Below are 23,564 nucleotides of genomic sequence, written 5' to 3'. Positions count from 1 at the left end.
CAGAGATAACACGATGACCTGAAAAGAAAACATAAAACCCTTCTCATTTCAATGTAGCAAATTGAAACACCATTTGTTTTTTCCCCAGACAATTTTTTCTATGTTCACATGCCATGGTCAGTATAGTAAAATATCACTCATATCATCATTCAGTCAAAGCCTTCTTCTGTTATTATCCTATTAGGCTCTAAAAGTCATAGTCAACCACATTTTAAGAGTCTTCAACATCCCTTATCATCAATTAAAACTGATAACAACCCTTCACCTGTTTATTTTGAACAAAATTTTAAAGCACAAACTATACAACGGGTATGTGGTGATCATATATCCATATATTATTGTTATTGATTTGCCTCACATTATAAACCATGGATACTTCTCAAAGTTCATCACAAAGTCAAACTGTTCACATTACCCAGAACAGAACACCAACTACATAATTATACTATATATTATAATTTCAAAACTCAATATACAGCTGATGGAAGACAAGGAAAGATACAGAAAATAATTAACTAGTGTGATTTCCAAGGAAAACATTGTAGGTTATTGCAAGATTCTGTCCATTTACTAGTGCAGGCGCCTCCAACCCCATCACAACACTTGCATACAACTCCAAGCGTTGCAAAAATCTTCGAGTACCCTGCAATTACATCACATATATAAATCAATAAACAGCCAAAAAAGAATTTAAGTAGAATGAACTAATAAAATCATAGATTGTTATATATAGTAATAACTTTTTTATATGAAAAAATTTGTTGGAGATATTAAAAAATCTAACTAATCATTTTTAGTGGAATTTATTTCTAAACAGGTACCTTACTTCAGGGAATGAGAACTAATGACATATTGGTATACATAATAAGAGTATATTAATTTTTATGATAATTATTTTAAAAATTATATCTAAGAGAAATTCTAATTAGTTAATGGTATAATTATCTTTGTATTAAAAATTGGACACCGCAACAAAATCAACAAGCACTGAACAAATAAGAGAGGGAGTAAAATTACCTTGACCAGATATTAAGGAAAGTGCCCTTCCTTCTATAACTGATGGTTTCTCTGCAATTGAGACAACCATGATGATCAGCAGCATAAGCACGTGAGACTTAGTCATACCTATATGATATATCTATAGCCGAATTAAACTCTCTATTGTGCTTAGCTGAGCTTCTAAAACCTGAGAGGTTCAAGAGCCATGGATCACAAAGAAATTGGGAGATTTAAAGGACAAAACTTGGAGGAAAGGGAGTTGCGTAGAAAGTATGAGAGCCACATGATTGGTATTATTATAATTCCTAAAGTATGAAAAAAGAGAAGTAATAGTGGATGTGACGTGCATAGTGTTGTTATTGTAACGTTTAATATATGCAGTGTCTGGAAGAAAAGGTTGGCATTAGGTCTTCTTGGTGTATTGGCTGGGTTAGGAGCTTAATTAAGACGTTGAATTGGGCCCATTGGGATCCGAGAAGACGTATTCAAATCTTCCATCTTCTTACATTATAGTAGTATATGATATTTAATTCCAAAACAGTAATTTTAGAATATTTGTTAAAGAATTAAAAAAATAAAATATTTATTGTATAAACTATAGGAAAACATAAAAAGATTATCAACATCATAATTTTTCATCTTCCAATAATAGTATTTCTACTATAAATTTCTTAATCAATAGCCTTTAGGATTTACCATAAATTCATACATTTCAGATCTGGTTTTTCTGAAACGAATTAATGTATTTTACTAGTAATATAAGATAAGGTACAACAACAGTTATTAATTAAAAAAGTAATACATGCAATTTTAATAATTATATATATATATATATATATATATATATAATCATTTCACATCATGACTTACACGAAATTTATATTGTTAATATATGTTAATCATGTAATTTATAATATCTTAATAAATATACTAGCTTTAATATATTTTATTAGTTAACTATAATCAATAAATTATTTGAGACACACACTCACATATGTGTATATAATTTATTATAATTTCATCGGTTGATTTTTTAATAATGACTATAACTCATTTTATTATTTTGTATACTATATATTTGTTAATTTTATCTGGTTTCAAAATAAAAACATATATTTCGTGTGTACCGGGCAAAAGCTTCTTAATTATTTTAAAAATATATATTGTAAATATTTTTTCTATTACTAATCTTAGAAATTGACTTTTTCTAAAGAGATTATTAGTAAAATAATCTTATTCAATGATAAAATTAATAATTAATATTATAGTATATCAATTATTTGCTATCCATATATCTATAATTAATACCGATTTGATTTTCTCATTAATAATTAAAATTTATTATTTTATCATCTAAAATGAATTGTACAATACACTTTAGAAGACTCAAATACTTAGATATGTTTGATAAAACATTTTAGTAGTTTATAAATTACTTTTGGTTGTTGAAGGTTGAGTGTCAACTTAATTGGGATTGCTCTCTTCGATTGGCTTTAGTATATCTCTAAATTTCATGGAAAAAAAAGTGTTTAAAAAGACATTTTAATAATTTATAAGTTATTTTCTTTAGTTATTGACAAAATCTGTAATATATTATATCAATAACATGACAAATAAAAATATTAACTCTTGGGTTTTGTGGAAAGATATAGTAGTATTAATCAAGAAAGATATTATACCAACTTAAAAAAAAAATATAATCCCTCTATGTTAGTATTGATGGACTCTCTTAATTAAGTGTATTTTAAGAAGATTTTTTTATCTGTAGTGTATTTTAAGAAAATGTGGACAAGGAAAACAAATTCATTGAAAAGAAGAAGACAAAGGACGACAAAGGATTTGAATTGCCGGAAAGAAGACTCAGGGAGCATGTCACACGTTTTCCAGTTTGTTACATCTCCTGTGAGCTCGTCGTGACTGAGAAGGTGGATGCCACTTTCCTTGTAACCTTTTCGGTTTCAGTCCACATTAAGTCAAGTATTTCTTTTCACTCTTCAGTATAAGTGAAATGACAAAAGTTAATGGTGAAAGATTGCGATTATTTTTCACTTAGCACGACCACTTCAAACAAAATGGAACGTTTCTAACTTAAATTCTACTTTTTTTTTCCTGGTATATCCATTATTTTGCTACTGAATTGAATAAATGATACGAGAAAAATAAAAACCCATGAAATTATATAATTCCTTACTGATATTTTTTACTCGAATATTGCTTTTTTTCTTCGGATGTTTTACTCGGATATATTTTCAATCTTTTATAATTACGATTAACATGTTATTTTGATTGTTTGATAATTGTTCACGTCAACAAACACTCGGGAGAGAAGACCGTGAACTCTAGCTCAAAGGCAACATCAATTTCTTTTTTTCTTCGGGATTATTTACTCAAATATATTTTCAATCTTTTATAATTATGATTAAGATGTTGTTTTGATTGTTTGATAATTATTCACGTCAATGAACACCAGGGAGAGAGGATGGTGAACTCTAGCTCAAATTCAATATCAACGTCTTTCCCTAACTCTGTATAATCATAAGTTTGAGGTGAGTCATTTAGCTCACTTCCTATTTATACACGGTGTCCTCTGACAACATCATCCACGTGTTGTAGTCTTATTAGTTCCTTTTCTCCACGCCGCTGTGCGGCTTTAGTCTTGTCCCCCTTTTACACGGTACGAGGTGTGTGCTTGTGTGTGTTTGACATGTCAGTTCGTAGTGATAATCCTGCCGCCATGTCTCTAGGGTACCACACTGTATTGTACTTCCAATCGTTTCACCTTCTCGGCCATGGAGTGAGTCAAGCGCCGTTCCGACTGCTTGGTGTTATCAAGATGAATCAGTCATCCAGGAGTTCATTTTGGGGATGTACAAATCCACAAGCATTAAACTAGTGGCATAGACGCACAAGGGTGAGTCACTCCTTTTGCTAGAGTTGACACTCTTGAGATATTTATTCCGGACTGTGTACAACCCCTCAAGCGTTGAGGTTTATGGCGTAAATGCTTAAGGCCAAGTTATTTTCCAATAAAGTCGGCACTTCCGAGATATCTATCTTGGGCGATGTATAACCCCTCAAGCATTGAACCTTGTGACGTAAATGCTTAAGGCAATGTTATCTTCTCAATAGAATCGATCAAAACTTTATTGTTGCTGAAGTAAAAAATCAAGAATGTGATTGAACTTCCTAAGGCGTGACAGTCAATATCCTAAAAGGTTTATCCATGGTATCTCATGCAAACCTCCAAGGATACACTAGAAACGTCTTAGCAGAGCTACGGTTACATAACTTGCAAAGAAAAATGATTGACCCAGGAGTAAAGAGGGAAAGGGCTTAATAGATGCAAAGAGAAGCAAAGAAGAATCAAAGAAGAAGCAGAGAAGAAACAAAGAAGAAAAACTAAGAAAAAGCCAATGGCCTCATTTCCTTTTAAAATCATTTAAAAAAAAACTTCAGCCAATTATTTTTTTGTCCTTTATCACCAATTACGAGCCTATAATGTCATTGTCCCCCTCTTGATTTTCACTTTTATTGGCATTAATAGAAAAATTGAATTTCAAATTTGAATTTAAATGTCATAACTTGTCCATTTAATTAAATATTTTTTTAAGAAAATTCTTTTGAAAATATTAAAATTATAACAATCCCCCACATATTTCAAAAGAATAAATAACATTTAATGAATAAAAGAAAATTCCTGGGTCAACATGAGGTATAATGCATCGGACCTGGTATAGTAAGCTATATGAACCAGACCTAGACTGATAGGACTTAACACACAGTGTAGTTGGTGTAGCAAACTATATGAACCAAAGACACTTGGCGTGTGAGAGTGGTCTACTAATCACAAGACACCGCCATAATCTTTGCTGTTATTGTTGTGTTGTGCTACTAGGTCATGCGTGTGTCCGATATTCATGAGTGTTCTAGAGATCTCACCAATATCTCATGCAAGCGGCCCCACTTGACACTCATATAGGTGATTTCATCAAGTGCATGCTGCAAATCATACACCACTTATAAGAGATATGGAAATCATTAAAAACATTATAAGAAGTAAAGCTTTCTCTAACATATAAAGTTTATCCTCTCATTAATACAGCTCTAACAGTTTCTCACACCCTAGGAAGTAACTAAAAGCAAATTGATAGAAATCAATTTGAGTGTTAGCAGAATTGACAAGTAACTTGTTTTTACCCATATGAACCTTCTTCATAGGATCTCCAATAGAAAAGGTTAGGTTACCATTACTTGTTTGTTTTCAAGTGGCTTAAGTCCCATTCCCCTTGATGTTTCTAATATCATATTCCTCCCTAAGGGTTTTGTCAAAGGATCTGCCAAGTTTCCTTCTTACTTCACATAATTTATGGAAATTGTTCCATCTTTTAGCAGATGCTTAACCACATTATGTCTCAGTTGTATATGTCTATTTTTCCCATTGAATACTTTATTCTTAGCCACAACTATCGCTAACTGGGAATCACAATGCATAGATATTGATGGGTCTGTTTCATTCCCAAAGGAATGTTAACTAAGAAGTTTTTCAACCACTCAGCCTCACTACCAACCATTTCTAGAGCAACAAACTTTGACTCCATTGTTGATTTAGCAACAATAGTTTTTCTGGTTGATCTCCAAGCTACTACACCACCACCAAGAGTAAACACATAACTACTAATGGATTTTGTCTCATCTGAATCAGAGATCTAGTTAGCATTGCTATACCATTCAAGTATCGTGGGAAATCCACTGTATTCAATATCATAATCCATGATACCTCTCAAATATCTCACGAATATAAAAAGTGCATCCCAATGGTTCTGATTAGGACTATGGGTATATCTACTCAATCTTCCTACTGCATATGCAATATCAGGTCTAGAAAATTTCATCAAATGCAGTAAGCTCCTGATGCTTTGGGCATATTGAGTTTAAGCAATTGGTTATCCTCTATTTTTCTTTAATTGAGAGTTAGCATCATAAGGGGTACTCGCTGACTTAAAATCATAATATTTATACTTCCTAAGAAGTTTCTCAACATAATGCTCTTGGGATAGTAATATACTACCTCCTTTCCTTATAATTTTAACTCCCAAAATAACACTTGCTTCACCCATGTCTTTCATATCAAATTTAGATGCTAAGAAAGATTTAGTTTTAAAAACTATATCATTTCATGTACCAAAAATAAGCATGTCATCCACATACAAGCATATAATAACATGATCATTGTTCACAGACTTTGTATACACGCATTTATCAACATCACTACTAGAAAAACCACCAACAAGTAAAGTCTCATTAAATTTTTCATGCCATTGTTTAGGCATTTGTTTTAAACCATATAAGGATTTCAAAATTTTGCACACTTTGTTCTCTTGACCATCCACCACACACCCCTCAGGTTGAGTCATATATATCTCTTCCTCTAATCACCATTCAAGAAAGTAGTCTTAACATCCATCTGATGAATCACTAACTTAGGGATTGCAACTAAGGCTATTTGAATCCTAATGGAGGAAATCCTTGTAACAGGTGCAAAGGTATAAAAAAATCTATGTTAGGTTGATGAGTAAACCCTTTAGCAACCAACCTTGCCTTGTACTTATCTATAGATCCATCAGGGTTATACTTCCTCTTAAAGATCGATTTACATCCAACAGGATTTGCACCCTTAGGTAGATCTACTAAAGTCCATGTATTATTGTTTTTAATTGAGTCAATTTCAGTCCCAATGGCTTGCTCCCAAAGGTTTGCATATGAAGAACTAATAGCTTCTAAAAAACTTAAGGGATCATCCTTAATAAGATATGTATAAAAGTCATCTCCAAAATATTTTTCTGTCCTATGTCTTTTACTTCTCCTCAAATCCTCGCTTATAGGTTCACTATAGGTTTCAACTAGTTGTTCAAGACTATAAACAGTACTGGAACTAGCCTTAGACCTCAAAGGGAAAACATCCTCAAAGAATTCGACATTCTTAGTCTCCATAATGGTGTCACACTCAATCATATCACTCTTAAGAACTAGAAATCAATAGGTTTTGATGAGCCAATAATGCCATTGTCTCCTTCTTGATTATCACTTTTATTTATGAATCATGCAGGTTTTGATGATGTAAAAAAAATTCACTTGATAATGATTTTCATCATAAAAAAGGGGACGAATGTGAATGTATGAATACATGATTTTGATGATAGCAAAGAATAATCAAACAAGGTTGCATTCAAGATTACTTCAACAAACAAGCATTGCTTCAAGATTAATTCATGAACAAGCTTTGCCTCAAAACAAAGTGTTTCCAAGAAATCCAAGGCTCTGGTAATTGATTACCAGGCAGTGTAATTGATTACCAGAAGACAATATGAAAAATCAGTTTTTAAAAAGGATTTTGAATTTGAATTTTGAATCATGTAATCGATTTTCAGATGTTTGTAATCGATTACCAGCAATGACACTTTAGAAAACACTTTGAAAAGTTATGACCTTTCAAAATATAACTGTGCAATCGATTACTAGCAACTTGTAATCGATTACTAGTGAAGAATTTCAGAAAAAACTTTTCGAAAAGACACATCTCTTCAAACCATTTTGAAAAGGCACGAAGGGCCTATATATGTGTGTGTTGACTTCGAAAAAAAAGAGAGAGATATTCTAAGAGAACTTCATTTCCAAATGCTCTCTCAACAACTCTTGGGCAAACACTTACAAATCTATAGAGAGTTCATCCAGAAATTTCAAATTGTATTATCATCTCTAAAAGAGAGAAATTCCTCTAGAAACTTCAATTTGTATCATCCACTCTAAAGAAGAGAAATCTTTCTGTTCATCAGAAAGTTAGTTATAATCAAGAGACTGGTTGTCTCTTGAATTGTGAAGTTTCCTGAACACAAGGGAAAGGGATTCCTCGGGTGTTCAGAAGTTGTAAAAAGAATTTTTACAAAGTTAGTGAAAATCTCAAGTGGGTTGCTTGAGGACTGGACGTAGGCACGAGAAGTGGCCGAACCAATATAAATCGAGTCTGCATTTATCTCTTCCCTTATCTCATTTATGTTATTGCATTCAATTTTGTCTTGCATGTATAAAGAACATTATTAAATTAATTGTTGCTTCTTCTCCTGCATTTTGAGCCTATCATTTAGAAGGGGGTTAAAAGTTTGTAAGTGAAAAATTTTGAAACTTAATTCACCCCCCTCTTAAGTTATTGAGGCCACTTGTTTAACATTATTGACATTAATAAAAAAATTTAATTTAAATGTCATAACTTGTCCATTTAGTTAAATATTTTTTTAAAGAAAATTCTTTAGAAATAAATATTAAAACTACAACAAACTTATATTTTTTATCATTTTATTAAACTGTGCATGTGCACGGGTCCAACACTAGTTTTTATAATTGCTCAAGTCTTTCAATTAATTTCTTTTTGCAAATTACTCTAACATCTTATTTTGTGGTCAAATCATTTAAGGTATTGAATCAAATCATATATACAATGATTTAAAAGAATTAAAATGTTAGTGGTTATTGAAAGGAGAAGAAAGAAAGAGAAGAGGAAGAGGTCGCAGATTTGAATTCTCCCAACTAACATTTCTAACAAAATTAATATTTTTCTGTTAAAAAAAAGAATTAATACTAAAAAAATTCATAATTTTTTTTTACCTAGGGGGCATTTGTTTTATGGAATCTTGTAAGATTCTTGGGAATGTTTTTCATAGGAATATTAGATGGGAATAACATTCATATGTCTTTGAACAAAAATACGTTTGTTTAACTATTAAAATTAGTTGAAATCTTTTTTATATTCCCAAGAATATTTAAAAAATGTGTTTGGTTTATATTTTTTTCTAGGAATATATGTTATATTACTAAAATATACTTTTTGTATCAAAGAACTTATTATATGAACCTACACAACAAGACACAAGGCTATACACTGCAATTTGCAAATAACAGTGAAAAATCTTACCAAATTTTTCTAAACTTGGCTTATAAATCACCATGGGTGAATAAAATTTGATTTAAGTGGGAATATACATTAGCATGAAATTGTAGAGATTCCCATAAAAAAAATCGTAGACACATCGGATAATAGGTGTCATACCCTAATTTTGCCTGGACAAATTAAAAAAAACAAAAAAATGAAAAAAAGAAAACAAAAAAAGGAAAGAAAGAATAGAAAAAGAAAATAAAAAATAAAAAAGGAAAGAAAGAACAGAAAAAGAAAAAAAAAAGGAAAGAAAGTAAAAAAAAGAAAGAGAAAAGAAGAGGAAAGAAAAATAAAACGAAAAAAGAAAAAAAAAGGAAGAAAGAACAGGAAAAATAAAAAAATTAAAAAAAGGCAGATAGAAAATAAGGAAAAAATGAAAAAAGGAAAGGAAGAACAAAAATAAAACAAGAAAAAATAGGATTAAAAAGGGAAAGAATTATAAAGAAAGAAAGGAGAAAAAAAATTATAAAAGGAGAAGGTATGAACACAATTACACACAATTAGAGACAAAAAAGAATTACATGGAAACGCATAAAGAACATGTTGAAAATAAGAAGAGACACGAATCCGAAAGAGGCAAAAGAAGCTCATTGCATTGCATTGTTTGACACTACAATCAAGAAAGGGGGAGGAACCTCCTGGTATCCCCTTATTCCTTTCATCTCATCTATTTCTTTCTTTTTCTTTCATTCACTCTTCCTCCCCTCCCTCCTCTTTTTTTGTCTCTTGCTTGATTCATTTCAACTCCTAGGTGAACCCCTAGTCGCTTGTGAGACTTTTAGATTTTTATTTTTTGGTAAATATTTTTTGTCCATTTTTTTATAATAAAAAGAAAAAAAAATGAAAACAAAATAAAAATTGCTATTAACACCATCTTTTTCACATATACAACTTTTCTTTCATTTTGGGCCTGACTCATTTTTTCAAAAAAACAATTGCACATAAAATAAATACCATTAGTCACCCTTTCATTTATATGCACACCCCCACTCCTTTCAGGCATAGCCCAAATGAAGTAAAAACTTCTATTTACACCACCCTTTTTCTTATTTGGCTTTATTATTCTTTTTTTTTTATCTTTACAATTGTTTGGTTAGTTCATAGTGTATCGTAAATATTATGTCACTTATTTATTTTCCCCATGTTTTAACCCTGCACCCTTAATTACTAAGTGTATTTCCCGCTTCTATTCTATCCCTTTCTATTCTCATTCGATATATTTCTGCATGTCTCGTCTATTGTTTGCTTAACACTACGTTAATCATTTTGAAATTCTTTGTTAATACTCTCTAGTACATGCTTACATTTTGTGCACTCCATGCTGGGTCTTCGACTTGCTTGGTGGTGTTTTAATAAACGTGTGGGTAAATTTAACGAATGTCATGTTAGGTTTCCGACTTACTTGACTTCGCAAAATTTACCACAAACCTGAAGTCTTTTTTTCACATTCTGTGCCCTCCATGCTGGGTCTCCGACTTGCATGGTGGTGTTTTAATAATATGTGAGTAAAATTTCGTGAAAGTCATCCTAGGTCTCCGACTTGCTTGACTTTACAAAGTATACTTGAGATTCTTCCTTTTCTCCAAAAACAAATAATCACTCAATTCTCCTTTTTTTTCTCCACTAAATTTGCACATTACTCGAGATCGCTTCAAGGTCCAATGCCTTAAGGAATTATCTCCGTTGTTTTCTTAAAATTCAACGTCGTTTCAAGGTCCAATGTCTTAACGACTCTTTGCCACGCAATCAAAACAAATCTTTCAAAAAAAAAAATCAACCCAACACACAACTTGTTTTCTACTCAAAAGAATTACGTGAGTCTGATTTCCTTATTCAATCTGAGGATACGTAGGAGTGAGGGCAAACCCCTTGTCGACCTAAAAAACTTAAAAACATAAAATTCTCTTTTTTTTGCCTAAAAAAATAAATTTTGCTTTCTTATTCTAAATAAACAAAAAAATATAACAAACATAATTCATGTTCTCAAGGGAAAATATATAATTAAAGAGTCTCTTTATTTTTAGCACACTTAATTAAAGGTTTTTGTCTTCATGAAAGGTGCATGGGGTGCTAACACCTTTCCCGTGCGTAAACGAATCGTGAATCATTTTTCTCAAATCGTAGACCATTACTTATCTTTTTTGGTTCTCATGACCTTTTCCTTAAATAAACGTTGGTTGCGAGTCCCCTAGTTTTCCTTTTTGGAAGACCTCTTTTTATATTTTTTATCGTCAACCCGTCATGGCCCACATTGCGAAAATAGGTATTGATGTTAGGGGTATAATAGGGTTTTTACATAATTAATATGATTCCCACCACATAGGAATCCATATTCCCAAGAAAGTGAAGTTCACATGTGTATGCTGATTATGTATTGAATTAATTCGCATGAAACGAGGGTGGGAATATTTTCCAACTACAAGATACAACGAAATATTTTTCGATTAGTTTCAAACAAACATGATAATATATATATTCTCATTTCCACAATAACAAGAATCCTACAAGATTTTATGAAACTAACACCCCTAAGTTATAGGCGAAGATGATTTAAAATATTTCAATTACTTTAAATTGCAGAGAATAAGTACAAAATAAAAACATAACAATCTATTCCTTGATTTCTTCTACACTGTCAACCGAATGTTGTAAAAGAAGCCAAAGTCTTAAGTCATTTCAAATTGTCCTTTCATGATCACAACCAACAAATGCATGTCAATCAATTTATGGGTGAAATTCACAAAAAGAACAAGTAATTGGACATTGAACTCCCTTTGTTTGAATTCAATGCCCAGTGGGAAGACAACCTCTAGCTATTCTCCAAATTAACAACTTCATTTTTGTGGGATTTTATGGCACTAAATCAACAACCAATCACCATTTCACAATAAGTTTCATTGTCTCCATAATGTGATAGTAAGTGGATTTAACAAAAAAAATTGTCATCTTTTTATGATTCAAAAAATCACTTCATCCTCATCGTTGCTCAAGAAACTGGCAAGGAAGTTTTGGATGAAGCTAGGAGGAAGAAAAAAAAGTGTATGATCTTTAAAATGGACTTTGAAAAGGCATGTGATTCAGTATGTTGGAGCTTTCTTCTATATATGTTGAAAAGACTAGGATTCCATGACAAATGGATTCATTGGATCCATGAGTGTCTAGTCTCTAGCTCGGTATCCATCCTATTTAATGAAAGTATTTCTAAAGAATTCATGATGCAAAGAGGGCTTTGACAAGGTGATCCTCTAGCACCTTTTCTTTATTCTATTATAGCGGAAGGGTTAAGTGGGCTAATAAGGGGGGCAATAAGAAAAAACATATATAGAGGGTTCAAAGTGAAGGCTAAGGAGGTGGAGGTGAACTTGTTGCAATATATGGACGACACAATTTTTGTTGGAGAGTTCAACATGGACAATGTGGTTGTTGTAAAAAGTGTGTTGAGGTGCTTTGAACTTGTATCTAGATTGAAAGTCAATTTTCACAAAAGTAGATTTAGGGGTATTGGGGTGGATAGGGAAGATATTGAACGTTTTTCATCATTCTTGAATTGTAGAATATTATCTTTCTCATTTATCTACTTGGGAATTCCTATTGGTGCAAATCTGAGGAGGTTGGAAATGTGGGATCCCATCAAAGCTAAATTTGAATAGAAGCTTGCTTTGTGGAAGCATAAGCATCTCTCTTTTGCCAGAAATAATTGCTTAATCAACTCAGTACTTATCCTTTTACCAAAAGGTATTTCTAGGAAATTAAGTTGCATTCAGAGGAAATTTTTATGGGGTTATGATGATGGGAGAGAGAAGATTTCTAGGGTAGGGTGGGAAAAAATTTGTTCACTGAAGAAGCATGGAGGTTTAGGGCACTACTAAATAAAACATTTATTACGACGCGTGAATTACGACGGTCCACAAAAACCGTTTTAAAAAAATATCCAAAATAATATTATAATAAATTTATTAATAATAAAAATGGTTATTTAAAAAACCGTCATAATTCCTTTTATATTTACACTTTTTTTTGCTTTTTCTCTCTCATTACAGCTGTTAATTGGCTTTTTCTTGTTATTGTGATTTTCTCTCTCTCGCATCGGGCAGCGCACTGGTCATGCTTCTTCCCTCTCTCTCTCTGCTCTTCTCCGCCTCTTTGTCTTCCCTCTCTTTGCCTCTTCTCTGAGTCTTTCTCTTCCCTCTCTCTACCTCTTTCTCTTCTCTTCATTTCCGACGTTGCCTCAATTCTCAGTAAACGGAGTTGGTTGGTACCACACATACAAACGACGCATCCTTCTGTTTCTTTCGGCTTCGATTTCTCTCTCCTCTTCCTCCTCAACTTGATCCCAATTCCACTAGGGTTAGGGTTCCATCACCCTTTTCCCCTTCTCAATTCTTGCTTTCCTCTTTTATCCGCTATTGTTTTCATTTATTAATTGATCATTCTTTCTCGTTTTGTTCTTTTTTGGTGAATCCAGGATTCAATTCTGATGCGATTCCAAGCTTGTTAGATCCACGACAAGGTTTCATTTCCCAGATTTTTTTGTAAAAAAAATTCTTCCTCTGTCTCAACTTTCTTACGGTAAGTCATCAAACTCTCAATTTTTTGGTATATTCCACTGTCGCTTTCTCTTCACTCTCCTGAGAAGCTAAGTTTAGTGTCATTATCATAGTAGTGGAAAGTTGATAGTTGAAACCCCTTCATGGTTGCTGAAGTTCATTCAATAATCACCCAAGTGAGTTTAATAATAATTAATGTTATTGAAGCTATATGTTTCGTGTTCATTTACAGCATTTGGAGGAAGCAAAAAAGTGTTGGTAGTTGAAATTGACGCTCACAAGAACAAGACTTTGCCTTAAAATAAAGAATCAAACGCTTCCTGGATTGGGTTCTCGGAAAATTAGGATCTGTTGCTTCAGTGCTTCACTATTTTTTTTGTCTTGAGGAGCACTTGGTGCAACTTTTCTTGTTCTACACAAGATTGAAAACAAGAGGTTGGGCACTGTTTCCTTTGTGTGTGTGTGTGTGTTATGTGTAAATGTAATTGCTGGAATCATGCAGCATGGACTCTTAATGAATTTAATTTCGCTTATTGAAATCTTGTAGGTCCTCTGCTTCTTATCAATGTCTTTTGAGGTACTAATCAGATTTCTACTCCAAAGTAGAAGACATTTGATTTTATGAATTTAGTATTCTTACAAAATGCTATGAGCACCATGTGATGTGGCATTTTATTTGAGCTTAATTCCATCTGAATTATGAAGCTATTTTTGTAAGTCTAAATCATGGAATACTACGTTCTTCTGGAGCAGGGCTACGAATATAAAGAAAGCTCGGGGATCTTATTTTTCGGAGGAGGTAACTAATAAGGCTTTGTGTCCCATTCCTTGGTCTTCCATTTTCGGGGATCTTATATTTCGGGGATCTTATCAATAAAATAAATAGATCCTCCATTTCTCCACTGCCAATTGTTTACTCTTCCACACTGTAAGTAACTTGTTTTTACTTTTTAAATTGTGACAATGTTAAAAAAATTTTAATCATTAGCTTCAAGGGAAGTGTTTGAATTTATACAAAATATCTCAGAATATATTTAATGTGTCTTAAAATATTTTAGAATATCTCTAAATATTATGTAATCAAATAGACATCATACTAAGGAAGTAATCTTGAGACTTGTTTCATAATTTTATTATGTTTCCTTATTTAGTCATTGTAAGCAATTTTATTTTATTAGCTTGTGTTGTGTGCTTGGGCTTGTTCTAGCAGTGCTTGGGCTTGTTCTAGCAGTGCTTGGGCTTGTCTCTTGACTGTTTTTACATATATTGAAATTATTACTTAGACATGATAGTTCAAATGGCAAAAGGAAGATAGAAGAGAAGAACCTGGGATTTTTGGTGTGTATTGGGAGGGGCAAGGACTCAGAAAGCATTAATCTGGTTCACACGCTACTGCACCTGAAGTTAATATTTCTTATTCATTCTTTTATTATTATTATTATTATTATTATTATTATTATCATTATTATTATTATTATTATTATTATTATTATTATTATTATTATTATTATTATTATTATACTGTATTAAACTTTCCATATGTTATTTTATATTGATTATTGTATGTGAATTTTTGGTGGGTTGATGATTTATTTCAGTATTGGAAGCTAATGGTCCGAAAAATCCAAGGAATTTGTTTCAGAAATACGAGTGAATATGAGGTATGCTTCCAATTCTTCAATTTTTCATTTTTTATACCACTGTTGATGTTTTTAGCAATATCTTTGTTATTTATTTCAAACATGCTATTATATTAATCTATAATATTACTAGCTTAAGTGAGAGAATTGTTTAAAATCTATAGTATTAATCTAGCGTGGCAAATTAATTTATAATATTACTAGCTTATTAAGTTATTCTAGCATGGCAAATTAATCTATAGTATTTATTTTACACTCTCCAGGCCCACTAGCTTTAGTCTAGCCATTTCCACACAATTAAATCACGTTGACATTATATAAAAAAAAAATTCTTTTTTAGTTTTCTCTGATTTTTTTTAATCTTTTCAAACAATTTAAAACTAAAAGAATCTAAAATATGATTAAAATTAAAAGAGATTTTGAATAACTCTTCAAAAAAGTCAGTTTTTTATAAAACTATTTATTACTATATTATAATAAACACACATGGCTTATTATTTTACTAATAATATAAAGTATTTTGACTTATTTTTTATATTTAATTAAAATATTTAAAATAAACGAAAAGTTCAAGACATTAATTCAGTGTTGTTAATATAACCATACCTTTATTGAATATGTAATTATTTTTACAGTGTTAATAGTTGGTTTAGGACTTGTTTGGGTAAATAGTTCAATAAAATATTTATTTCTCAAGTTTTTGTCTAATAGGAATATATTTAATCTTTTATTGACAGACTTATTAGAATAAATTCAAAGAGAAGCTTGTTTTGATATAGATTTTTATAAACTTTTTAAATGAGTTTAAATGAAAGCCTATATAAAGACCATAAATCACTATAGTATTGAATATGCTCTTTTATATTTGTAGCTGATGTATACATGCATAGATAAAATAAAAATCCATATTTGCAGATAATTGCTTAAACAACACCCTTGATGTTTAAATATTTTAATGGATGTAGCTTTTACTTTTAAAATTTATCTCAACTTCCTCTCTAGTCATCAATATTTTATTTCACCATTAGCTGCATTGCTTCCATTTCTGATATCACGCGAGTGTGTATCCCCTTTTAGTTTTCAAGCGAAAACAAGTTAATGCAGTTTATCTATTTTTGACAACTTTCAAAATTCTAATCAAATATATGTAAACTTACCAGGTACCACTTGATTTCCCAATGCATTTGAAGAGCTTCGCCAAGAATTAGCCAAGGTTTATAGTCTCCAAGTTTGGCTGCCAAGTGCAATGCACTGTTTCCCTTGTTATCCACTTTTTCGAATATATTACTTTTCTTTAGATTTTTCTTGTTGAGCAAGAAGTTATATAAGTAAGTTTGTCTGTTCTCTACTGTCAATAGCACTATATTTTTTTTTCTTGGCATCCATATCATGAACAGCTACTAGAAACGAGTCAATGATTTTCTCTACCATTTCTGTCACACCGTTCTTTGCAGCTATTAATATCGGTGTCTCCAACACCTTCTTCTTTTTGGTGTTAATCTTTTCATTTTTCATTACAAAAAAATGTTTTCATTTTTCTCATCTTTTTTTGATGTACAATCACAACAACAAATATTGAACACCTTCTTAAAGCTTTTACCTCTTTATTATGAAGCATGCTTAACAAAAAAATATTACTAAAACAATTTTAAAGACGGTTCTCGGTAAACCGTCTTAAAAAATCTTTACATTTTAAGACGGTTATTACCGTCTTAAAATGTATAATTTTTTTAACACGGTTTCTAAAAAACCATCGTAAAAAATTTTAACTTTCTACGACATTGGCAACAAAGACGGTTTAAAACCGTCGTAAAAAATGCTTTAGAACCGATGTAAAATGATCTTTTTGTAGTAGTGGGGGTCAAGGATATCTTTGTTTAATTGTGCTTTACTTGTTGAATAGCGATGGAATTTGTATCATTGTAGAGGGGACTTATGGGAAATGGTGTTAGATTCAAAATATTTGGGTTGACAAGGTTTGTGTGAGGGTATTGTAAAAGCTAACAACTCCTTTTGGTGGAGAGACCTTATTTTGTGTGTTGGAGAGAGAGTAATAGTTGGTTTGAAGAAGCCATGGAGTGGAAAGTAGGTAATGGGTCACACACTAGATTATGGAAGGATAAGTGGCTTGGGGAAAAAGTCATCAAAATAAGTTACCAAGGTTGTTGCTCAAGTCGGAACAAAAAGATAAATGTGTGGATAAATTTGGTAGATGGGTTGATGGTAGGTAGGTTTAGGAATTCAAGTGGAGGAAAGGGTGGTTTGAGTGGGAAAAGGGTATGGTGGATGAACTTTTTTCTTTGATTAACAATGTTATAATTGAAAGTCAAGGCAATGATCATTGGCTTTAGTTGGTGGATCCTTCCCTTAACTTCTCGGTGAAGTCTACATATTTTGCACTGCACAACTTGAGGGTTGGAACATAAATGAACAAGGTTTATAAAACCTTATGGCACATTAAAATTCTTTACAAAGTATCATTTATGATTTGGCGTTTGTTTTATGATACCTACAAAGGTTAACCTACATAGTAGGAGCGTTCAATTACAGGAAGGAAGCATCTCTTGTGTGTTTTGTAATGAGAATGATGAAGATACATCTCATGTTTTCTTTTCATGCAAAATCGCACAAAGGATTTGGTGGATATGGTATAGGTAGCTGGGTATCTCAACGATATCTCCGATTACAGCTATTGAGCATTTTTGGCATAATTCTCATGGTCTTCTATGTGAAAAGGCTAATCGGTGGTGGCCTGTGGGGTGGTGCTCAATCGTTTGGAACTTATGGCAGTTCAGAAATCTGATGGCTTTTAAGGGACAACCTTATGATGAGGAAAAATTATTTTCAACCAGTGGGTGTGGCTAAAGACTTATCAAGGAGATTTCGCTCTCTCATTCCATCAATGGCAAGTGGATCCAGGGTGCTATATGTCTCTCAATTGAGGAGTTGCGGAAGTTTTTGTTGGTCATATGTATAAGTGTAGAGTTGAATCTCTTCTTATACAGGATTTAGCTGTATAAGTTAAGATTTGATGTTCTACAGGGTGGCTTTGCTTTGCGGTTTAGGTAATGATATTAGTAAGGGGGGAGTCTGGTCATGTAGTGTTATATGAATTGTTTTTACGGGATCGTTCTTCGATCTTCTCCCGAGAGCTAGGCTTTAGCCTTGATTCTATTGGTGTACATTTCTTCCTTATTTGCTCTCGGGGTTCCCTTCTGAACTTTGATGTAATTGTTTATGCACTTCTTGTGCGTTTAATATTTGCTTTTTGCTGATAAAAACAACAACTAGGTAAGGACATAATTTGTTGAGCAACAAGAATGTTAAAATATCATGAATAATGCTTGCACATCAAGTTCTAGTTGATTGGTTTATCAAATCATATACCTTTAAATTTTCCAAACCAACAGTAGGAATAGTTCGGACTTAGGGGGTATCATTTGCTCATGCAATGTGAAAGATTTGCTTGAGCAGCAAACTTTATGAGAACCTCTTTGCTAGCTTTAGATATATATTTTCCACACCAGTGATGAATCTTCCTCCAAATTCTATCTCTCAATTAATTAAAAATAGCATTCTTCTTCCTACTCATATAAGCCATGCCAAAAGAGTTTCCCGTTCCAAGACAATTAGTGACTCCCAAGATGGATGAAATATTGTCTTTGTTTCTTTGAGAAGTATTTTTTCTAAAATAAATCTCAGACTTCAAGAAGTTCATGCTAACCCAGAGGAATGTTCAAAGGCACTCAAGATGGCATGCATAACTTCAACCTCCTTATCATTAACCTAACAAAAAAGAAAACAATTGTGAGCAAAAAGTAAGTGTGTGAGGAGATGAACAATCTTATGCACACTTTGATGCCAATAATATTTATATTTTCTCCAGCTTTTTTCAAAAGAGTAGTAAAGCATTCTAGCATAAGATAAAGAGATAAGGTGATAGTGGGTCACCTTATCCAAGATCTATTCATGAAAAAATTGGGCCAACACCTTCATCATTAACCAAAATACTAAAATCTACTAATTCAACACATTCCCATCCACCTACCCATTTAGCATCAAAGCCCATCTTAAGTAAGAGGACACTTAAATACCTATTCAACTTTATCAAATGCTTTGTTCATATCAATTTTATGGGTAAACTTACAAAATGTACCTCTAGTCTTACATTTTGATTACTATTATAAATAGTAACTTTTGTCATAATTTATTCAATTTTAATTAAAAAGGTAATTTATATCATACTTAATTCAACTACTATTGAAAAGGATATATTGTATCGTAATTAAATTAATTTCAATTAAGAAAAGATAATTCATATGACCATCAATTTGATTAGTTTAAAAAAAAGTATGTATATAAAATGGAAACATGTTTTTGTTTTATATTGTGAAAATACAAAATGGAAACTCGTGTTGTGAACCAATACAAAATGAAAATGTTTGTTTTGAATAGGAAACACACACCATAATACAAAATGGAAATAGGTTTTCATGTGTTTTGTGATCAACAAAAATGCATTTCCGTTAGGTGTGTTTTTGTAAAAAATAAACTAAAGCAGGGTGGTGCACTTAGCGATATAGGTGTGCTAATAATAATTCCTAGAAAAGGAAAAGGAGAAGCTAACCCAATAAAACAGGCCCATGACCCTTACTTGGTTGCTAGCCCAAAAAGTCGTTCATTAAGGGTCTGTTTGGATATAAGGTATAAATGCTTTTGAGAGCTTCTTTACTGGAAATATAGAACTTTTTTCAATAGAGAAACTCCCAAAAGTTGGCAAAAGGACTTTTTAGTCTTGGATCCAAACAAACTCTAAGGAGTTACTATTGGTCCCATGATAATTGCTCTTGACCCTTATCTAGGGACTGTGACTTTTTTATTCTAGAAATACTCTACCCATGGAATCACGATTCCTTTATACAAAACACACAACTGAATCGTGATTATGTTACCAATCATTTTTCACCCCCCACCTCTCCTTATACACAACAAAATCGTGATTCCATTGTATTCATATACAACGGAATCATGATTTCGTTGTATTTTTTTCCACCCCAAACATAACAATGGAATCGTGATTGCGTTGTTATATTTTGGGGTACCCTCTAACAAAATGGAATTATGATTCTGTTGTGAATAATTTTTTTAACACAACGAAATCATGATTCCATTGGGATAAAAAATATCCACAACAGTATCTTGATTACGTTGTGATGTCTTTTGAAAAAAAGAAGAAAAAACACATTTGAGTGAAGCTTAAATGTGTTTTTTTTATTGAACACTGCAATGTTACATTTATTGACTAAGACTAAGACTGTTTTTTTTCCCGAAACATATTGATTGGACACCACTTTTTCCAAGAAATATTTAGTGAACAATCATTTTTCCCAATATGCATACCAACCCTATTAAATATAGATGCAATCTAAGTCCTTTATGTTTTTGGTGTCATCTAAACTATTGATATGATATGGGTCACGAGAAAAATAGATCATCTAATATAAATAGCAGTAGAGGTTTGATGTAACTCAACACTTTTGCTTGATATTCACCATACTGCATAAAACACCAAGATTGTATCTACTCATGTGTATTGTGATGGTGACATGATTCCATCATCTAAACGGATATTGTTTGAATGTCCTAGTGGTCCTCAAATTGTCACAATAAGTGACCACATGGCACTTGATGCCTAAAAGAAAACAATTATTGATGCCATCGGAGGTTGCAAAATTTTACTTGATCTTTTTTACCATCAACAAATTTATGTTGATGATGGTTGTGTTGAATACGAGAGTATGAAGCTTAAACATGAAGATGATGTGGGAAAAATATTTTTCATCTTTTTGGAATTTAGTAACAAAGTTCCAATTGAGTTTAATGCAAATTTTGGTCGGTTTTCAGATGAAATCCTAGCCCTGATACGCAAACTAATGAAACCAAGATCTGCTAAGGAAATCATTGCTCTGATGATTGTTAAATTTATGTAGTCATGTTTTTACATTATCAAAATCATATGTTTTTTGTTTTTTTTTTTTGAAAAAAAGTTTGTATTATTATTGTTTATTTAGTTGGTGTTTATCCATATGTTTGTTTTATGAATCAATTGAAGAGTTGTTGTTACTACTAGGCGTGTGTTGTTTAAACAGTTAACGAACACAAAAATTAAGTAAATAAAACACACCATCAACTAAAAAAATGTCAAAACAATAAAAATCTGTACAAATAATAATAATAATTAAAAAATTAATGACCTACCTCTGCCACCCTTCCTGTTGCCCTTGGCAGCCATCTTCCTTTGCCTTTATAAGCTGCACCCAACTTCGAAGCCCTCCTGCAGCAATTGGAGAGCTTGTTATATGGTCTGATGATGACTTGTGCCCTCTAGTATAGCTTTGAGGTTCAACAAGCTCTGCATTGCGCCTAGCACTATCTAGAATCGATCATGCAAAAACAATTTGAATTAGTAACTATTTTTAAAGTGAAAATTTAAGGGGAAAATTGAGAAAATCAATTTTGCTTTACCTAGCAAATGTAGTCTCCACTTGGTACATACTCTGCCAGTGGCTGCCCAAGCGGTAGCTACATTGGGATGGATAGTAAATGTACAAGAGGACATGGTGGCTCTCCCTCCTCTGGTGGAATGGCATAAAGGTGGGAAACCCAGTAAAACCAAGGCAAATAGTTAGGGGTGTAAGCCTAAGGACCCCAGGGTGGCACAACATCACCTAACCGAATGACATGTTGTTGCCACTCTGCCCACATCATTTCAAATGCCTCATACGTGAGATGTTGCAGTGGATTGCATGAGATGCGCTGAACATGACCAAACTACCTTAACACCTTCTCTGCAAGATAAAGCCACACCTCCCTCCCACACTTGATGAAGCAAGAGAAACGGGCTTGCTAAGGGAAAGGCCTGACACCCCTGTGGCGCTTATAAGGACATCAAACGAAAACATTCATCTAGAGCTCATCTAGCTTCTCCGTCATCAAATGAGTTGGTCTGATGCCTCGTGTTGGCTTCCATCTGGTGGCTATTGGGTTGTTCTGAGCAACGGTCCCAGGCTCAAAATAGCCAACACTGAGTAGATGCATAAATGCCCAAGATTATAAAAAAAACATGGTCAAACAAATTAATTATAGTAATAAAGAAAAAATACAAATAATCACAATTAAAAAGTTATTTACTTACCATGACTAACATCATGTAACCTCTAACCTGCTTTCCAGTGCACTAGCTCACATAGGATAGATGGTCATATAGGTACGCCAGTGCAACAACTCCCTAGGCATACTGGTGGCAGTCATCCAGGTTGTTGAGGTAGAGAAGGTAAGCGGTATAGACGTGAGTCGAGGACTTGGCGAAAAATATCATACTACCAACCAAGTGCAAAAGGTAAGTTATGGTAGCTCATATGTACGATCCTGATTGGACATACCAATGATATAGGTCTGCCAACCACGTTAACCTAACCCTAGCACTTGTAGTGGTCGCCGCTATAGCCTCTTCCTCTGTTGGAATGCCAAGGCGAGTCATGAGCAGAACCCTCATGGCCTCTTTAGTGATGGTGGAGAGGACATGATCAATGTCCCTGAATGTCACAGGTAGGTGTAGGAGACATGACACATCATCCAGAGTGATTGTTATCTCTCTGATAGGTAGGTGGAAGGACAAGGTCTCTTGGTGTCACTTTTCCACAAGGCCATTCACGAAGCCCTTGTTTGTCGTAACTAGGCCGATAACCTTCATTGCAACACATAAGTCTTCACTGTCGGCTCAGTGGGGAGTGGTAAGACCTGGCCACCGTGGCTGACCAGCTTCATCTTTGGTCACAACTATTGGACTTATACATGACCAACAAAGTGGTCCTATAAGATCGGATCAATGACACATCAACTGGGCCTCTTCCAAATGGAGGTACAATGATCCTATCATATGCATGTGTCACTGTTTGTGGCTTTGGCTCTAGCTCTGGCTCTATAGGTGGATGTTGATGGCCACGTGCTGACACAGTTAGCCTTCGATGCCTCTCCCTAGGATCCTTCCTTTCATGTGAGGGGCCCAGGCCATCTAAAATTAAAGGGAAAACAAATAAACTATTAGTATAAAAATAACAATATAAATTAATTATTAAACATAATAACAAAATAAAAAAACTTTAATAACAACAATAAAATCATGATTTCGTTGTGTGTTTTGACATGAACTACAATGAAATCGTGATTCTGGTTTGGGTTTTGCCAGAACACACAATAAAACCATGATTTCATTGTCGTTTTTGGTAAAACCCACAATGAAATTGCAATTTCATTGTGGTTCATGTTAGAACACACAACAAAATCGTGATTCCATTGTAGATTTCTCTCAACAGAATCGAGATTTCATTT

At 32.8% G+C, this 23,564-nt stretch overlaps 1 protein-coding gene and 1 long non-coding RNA gene across 2 annotated transcripts; one reads left to right on the top strand and one right to left on the bottom strand.

The window, feature by feature from the left end:
• Nucleotides 1-301: 301 nt before the first annotated feature.
• LOC114395375 lies at nt 302-1,247 on the bottom strand. The gene is made up of 2 exons (XM_028357136.1): nt 1,018-1,247; nt 302-643 (listed from the first exon to the last, which is right to left on the bottom strand). Exons 1-2 carry the CDS (start codon nt 1,121-1,123, stop codon nt 516-518), a joined length of 234 nt encoding a protein of 77 aa, XP_028212937.1. The 5' UTR covers nt 1,124-1,247; the 3' UTR covers nt 302-515.
• An 11,833-nt stretch (nt 1,248-13,080) lies between these two features.
• On the top strand, nt 13,081-16,671 carry LOC114394930. The gene is made up of 8 exons (XR_003662881.1): nt 13,081-13,333; nt 13,452-13,555; nt 13,766-13,968; nt 14,081-14,110; nt 14,287-14,461; nt 14,817-14,936; nt 15,132-15,194; nt 16,334-16,671. It is a non-coding gene; the product is annotated as an uncharacterized LOC114394930 (long non-coding RNA).
• Nucleotides 16,672-23,564: the final 6,893 nt, after the last annotated feature.

Source organism: Glycine soja, chromosome 18 (assembly GCF_004193775.1).
Source record: "Glycine soja cultivar W05 chromosome 18, ASM419377v2, whole genome shotgun sequence".
Taxonomy (NCBI): Eukaryota; Viridiplantae; Streptophyta; class Magnoliopsida; order Fabales; family Fabaceae; genus Glycine; species Glycine soja.
The sequence above is the reverse complement of the archived record's forward strand: the minus strand, read 5'-3'. Positions and strand labels throughout refer to the sequence as shown.

Coding starts and splice junctions, on each gene's coding strand:
- LOC114395375 (XM_028357136.1), bottom strand. CDS start 1,123: ATGACTAAGTCTCACGTGCTTATGCTGCTGATCATCATGGTTGTCTCA. Junction 644..1,017: donor TTCCTTAATATCTGGTCAAG/GTAATTTTACTC, acceptor ATGTAATTGCAG/GGTACTCGAAGATTTTTGCA.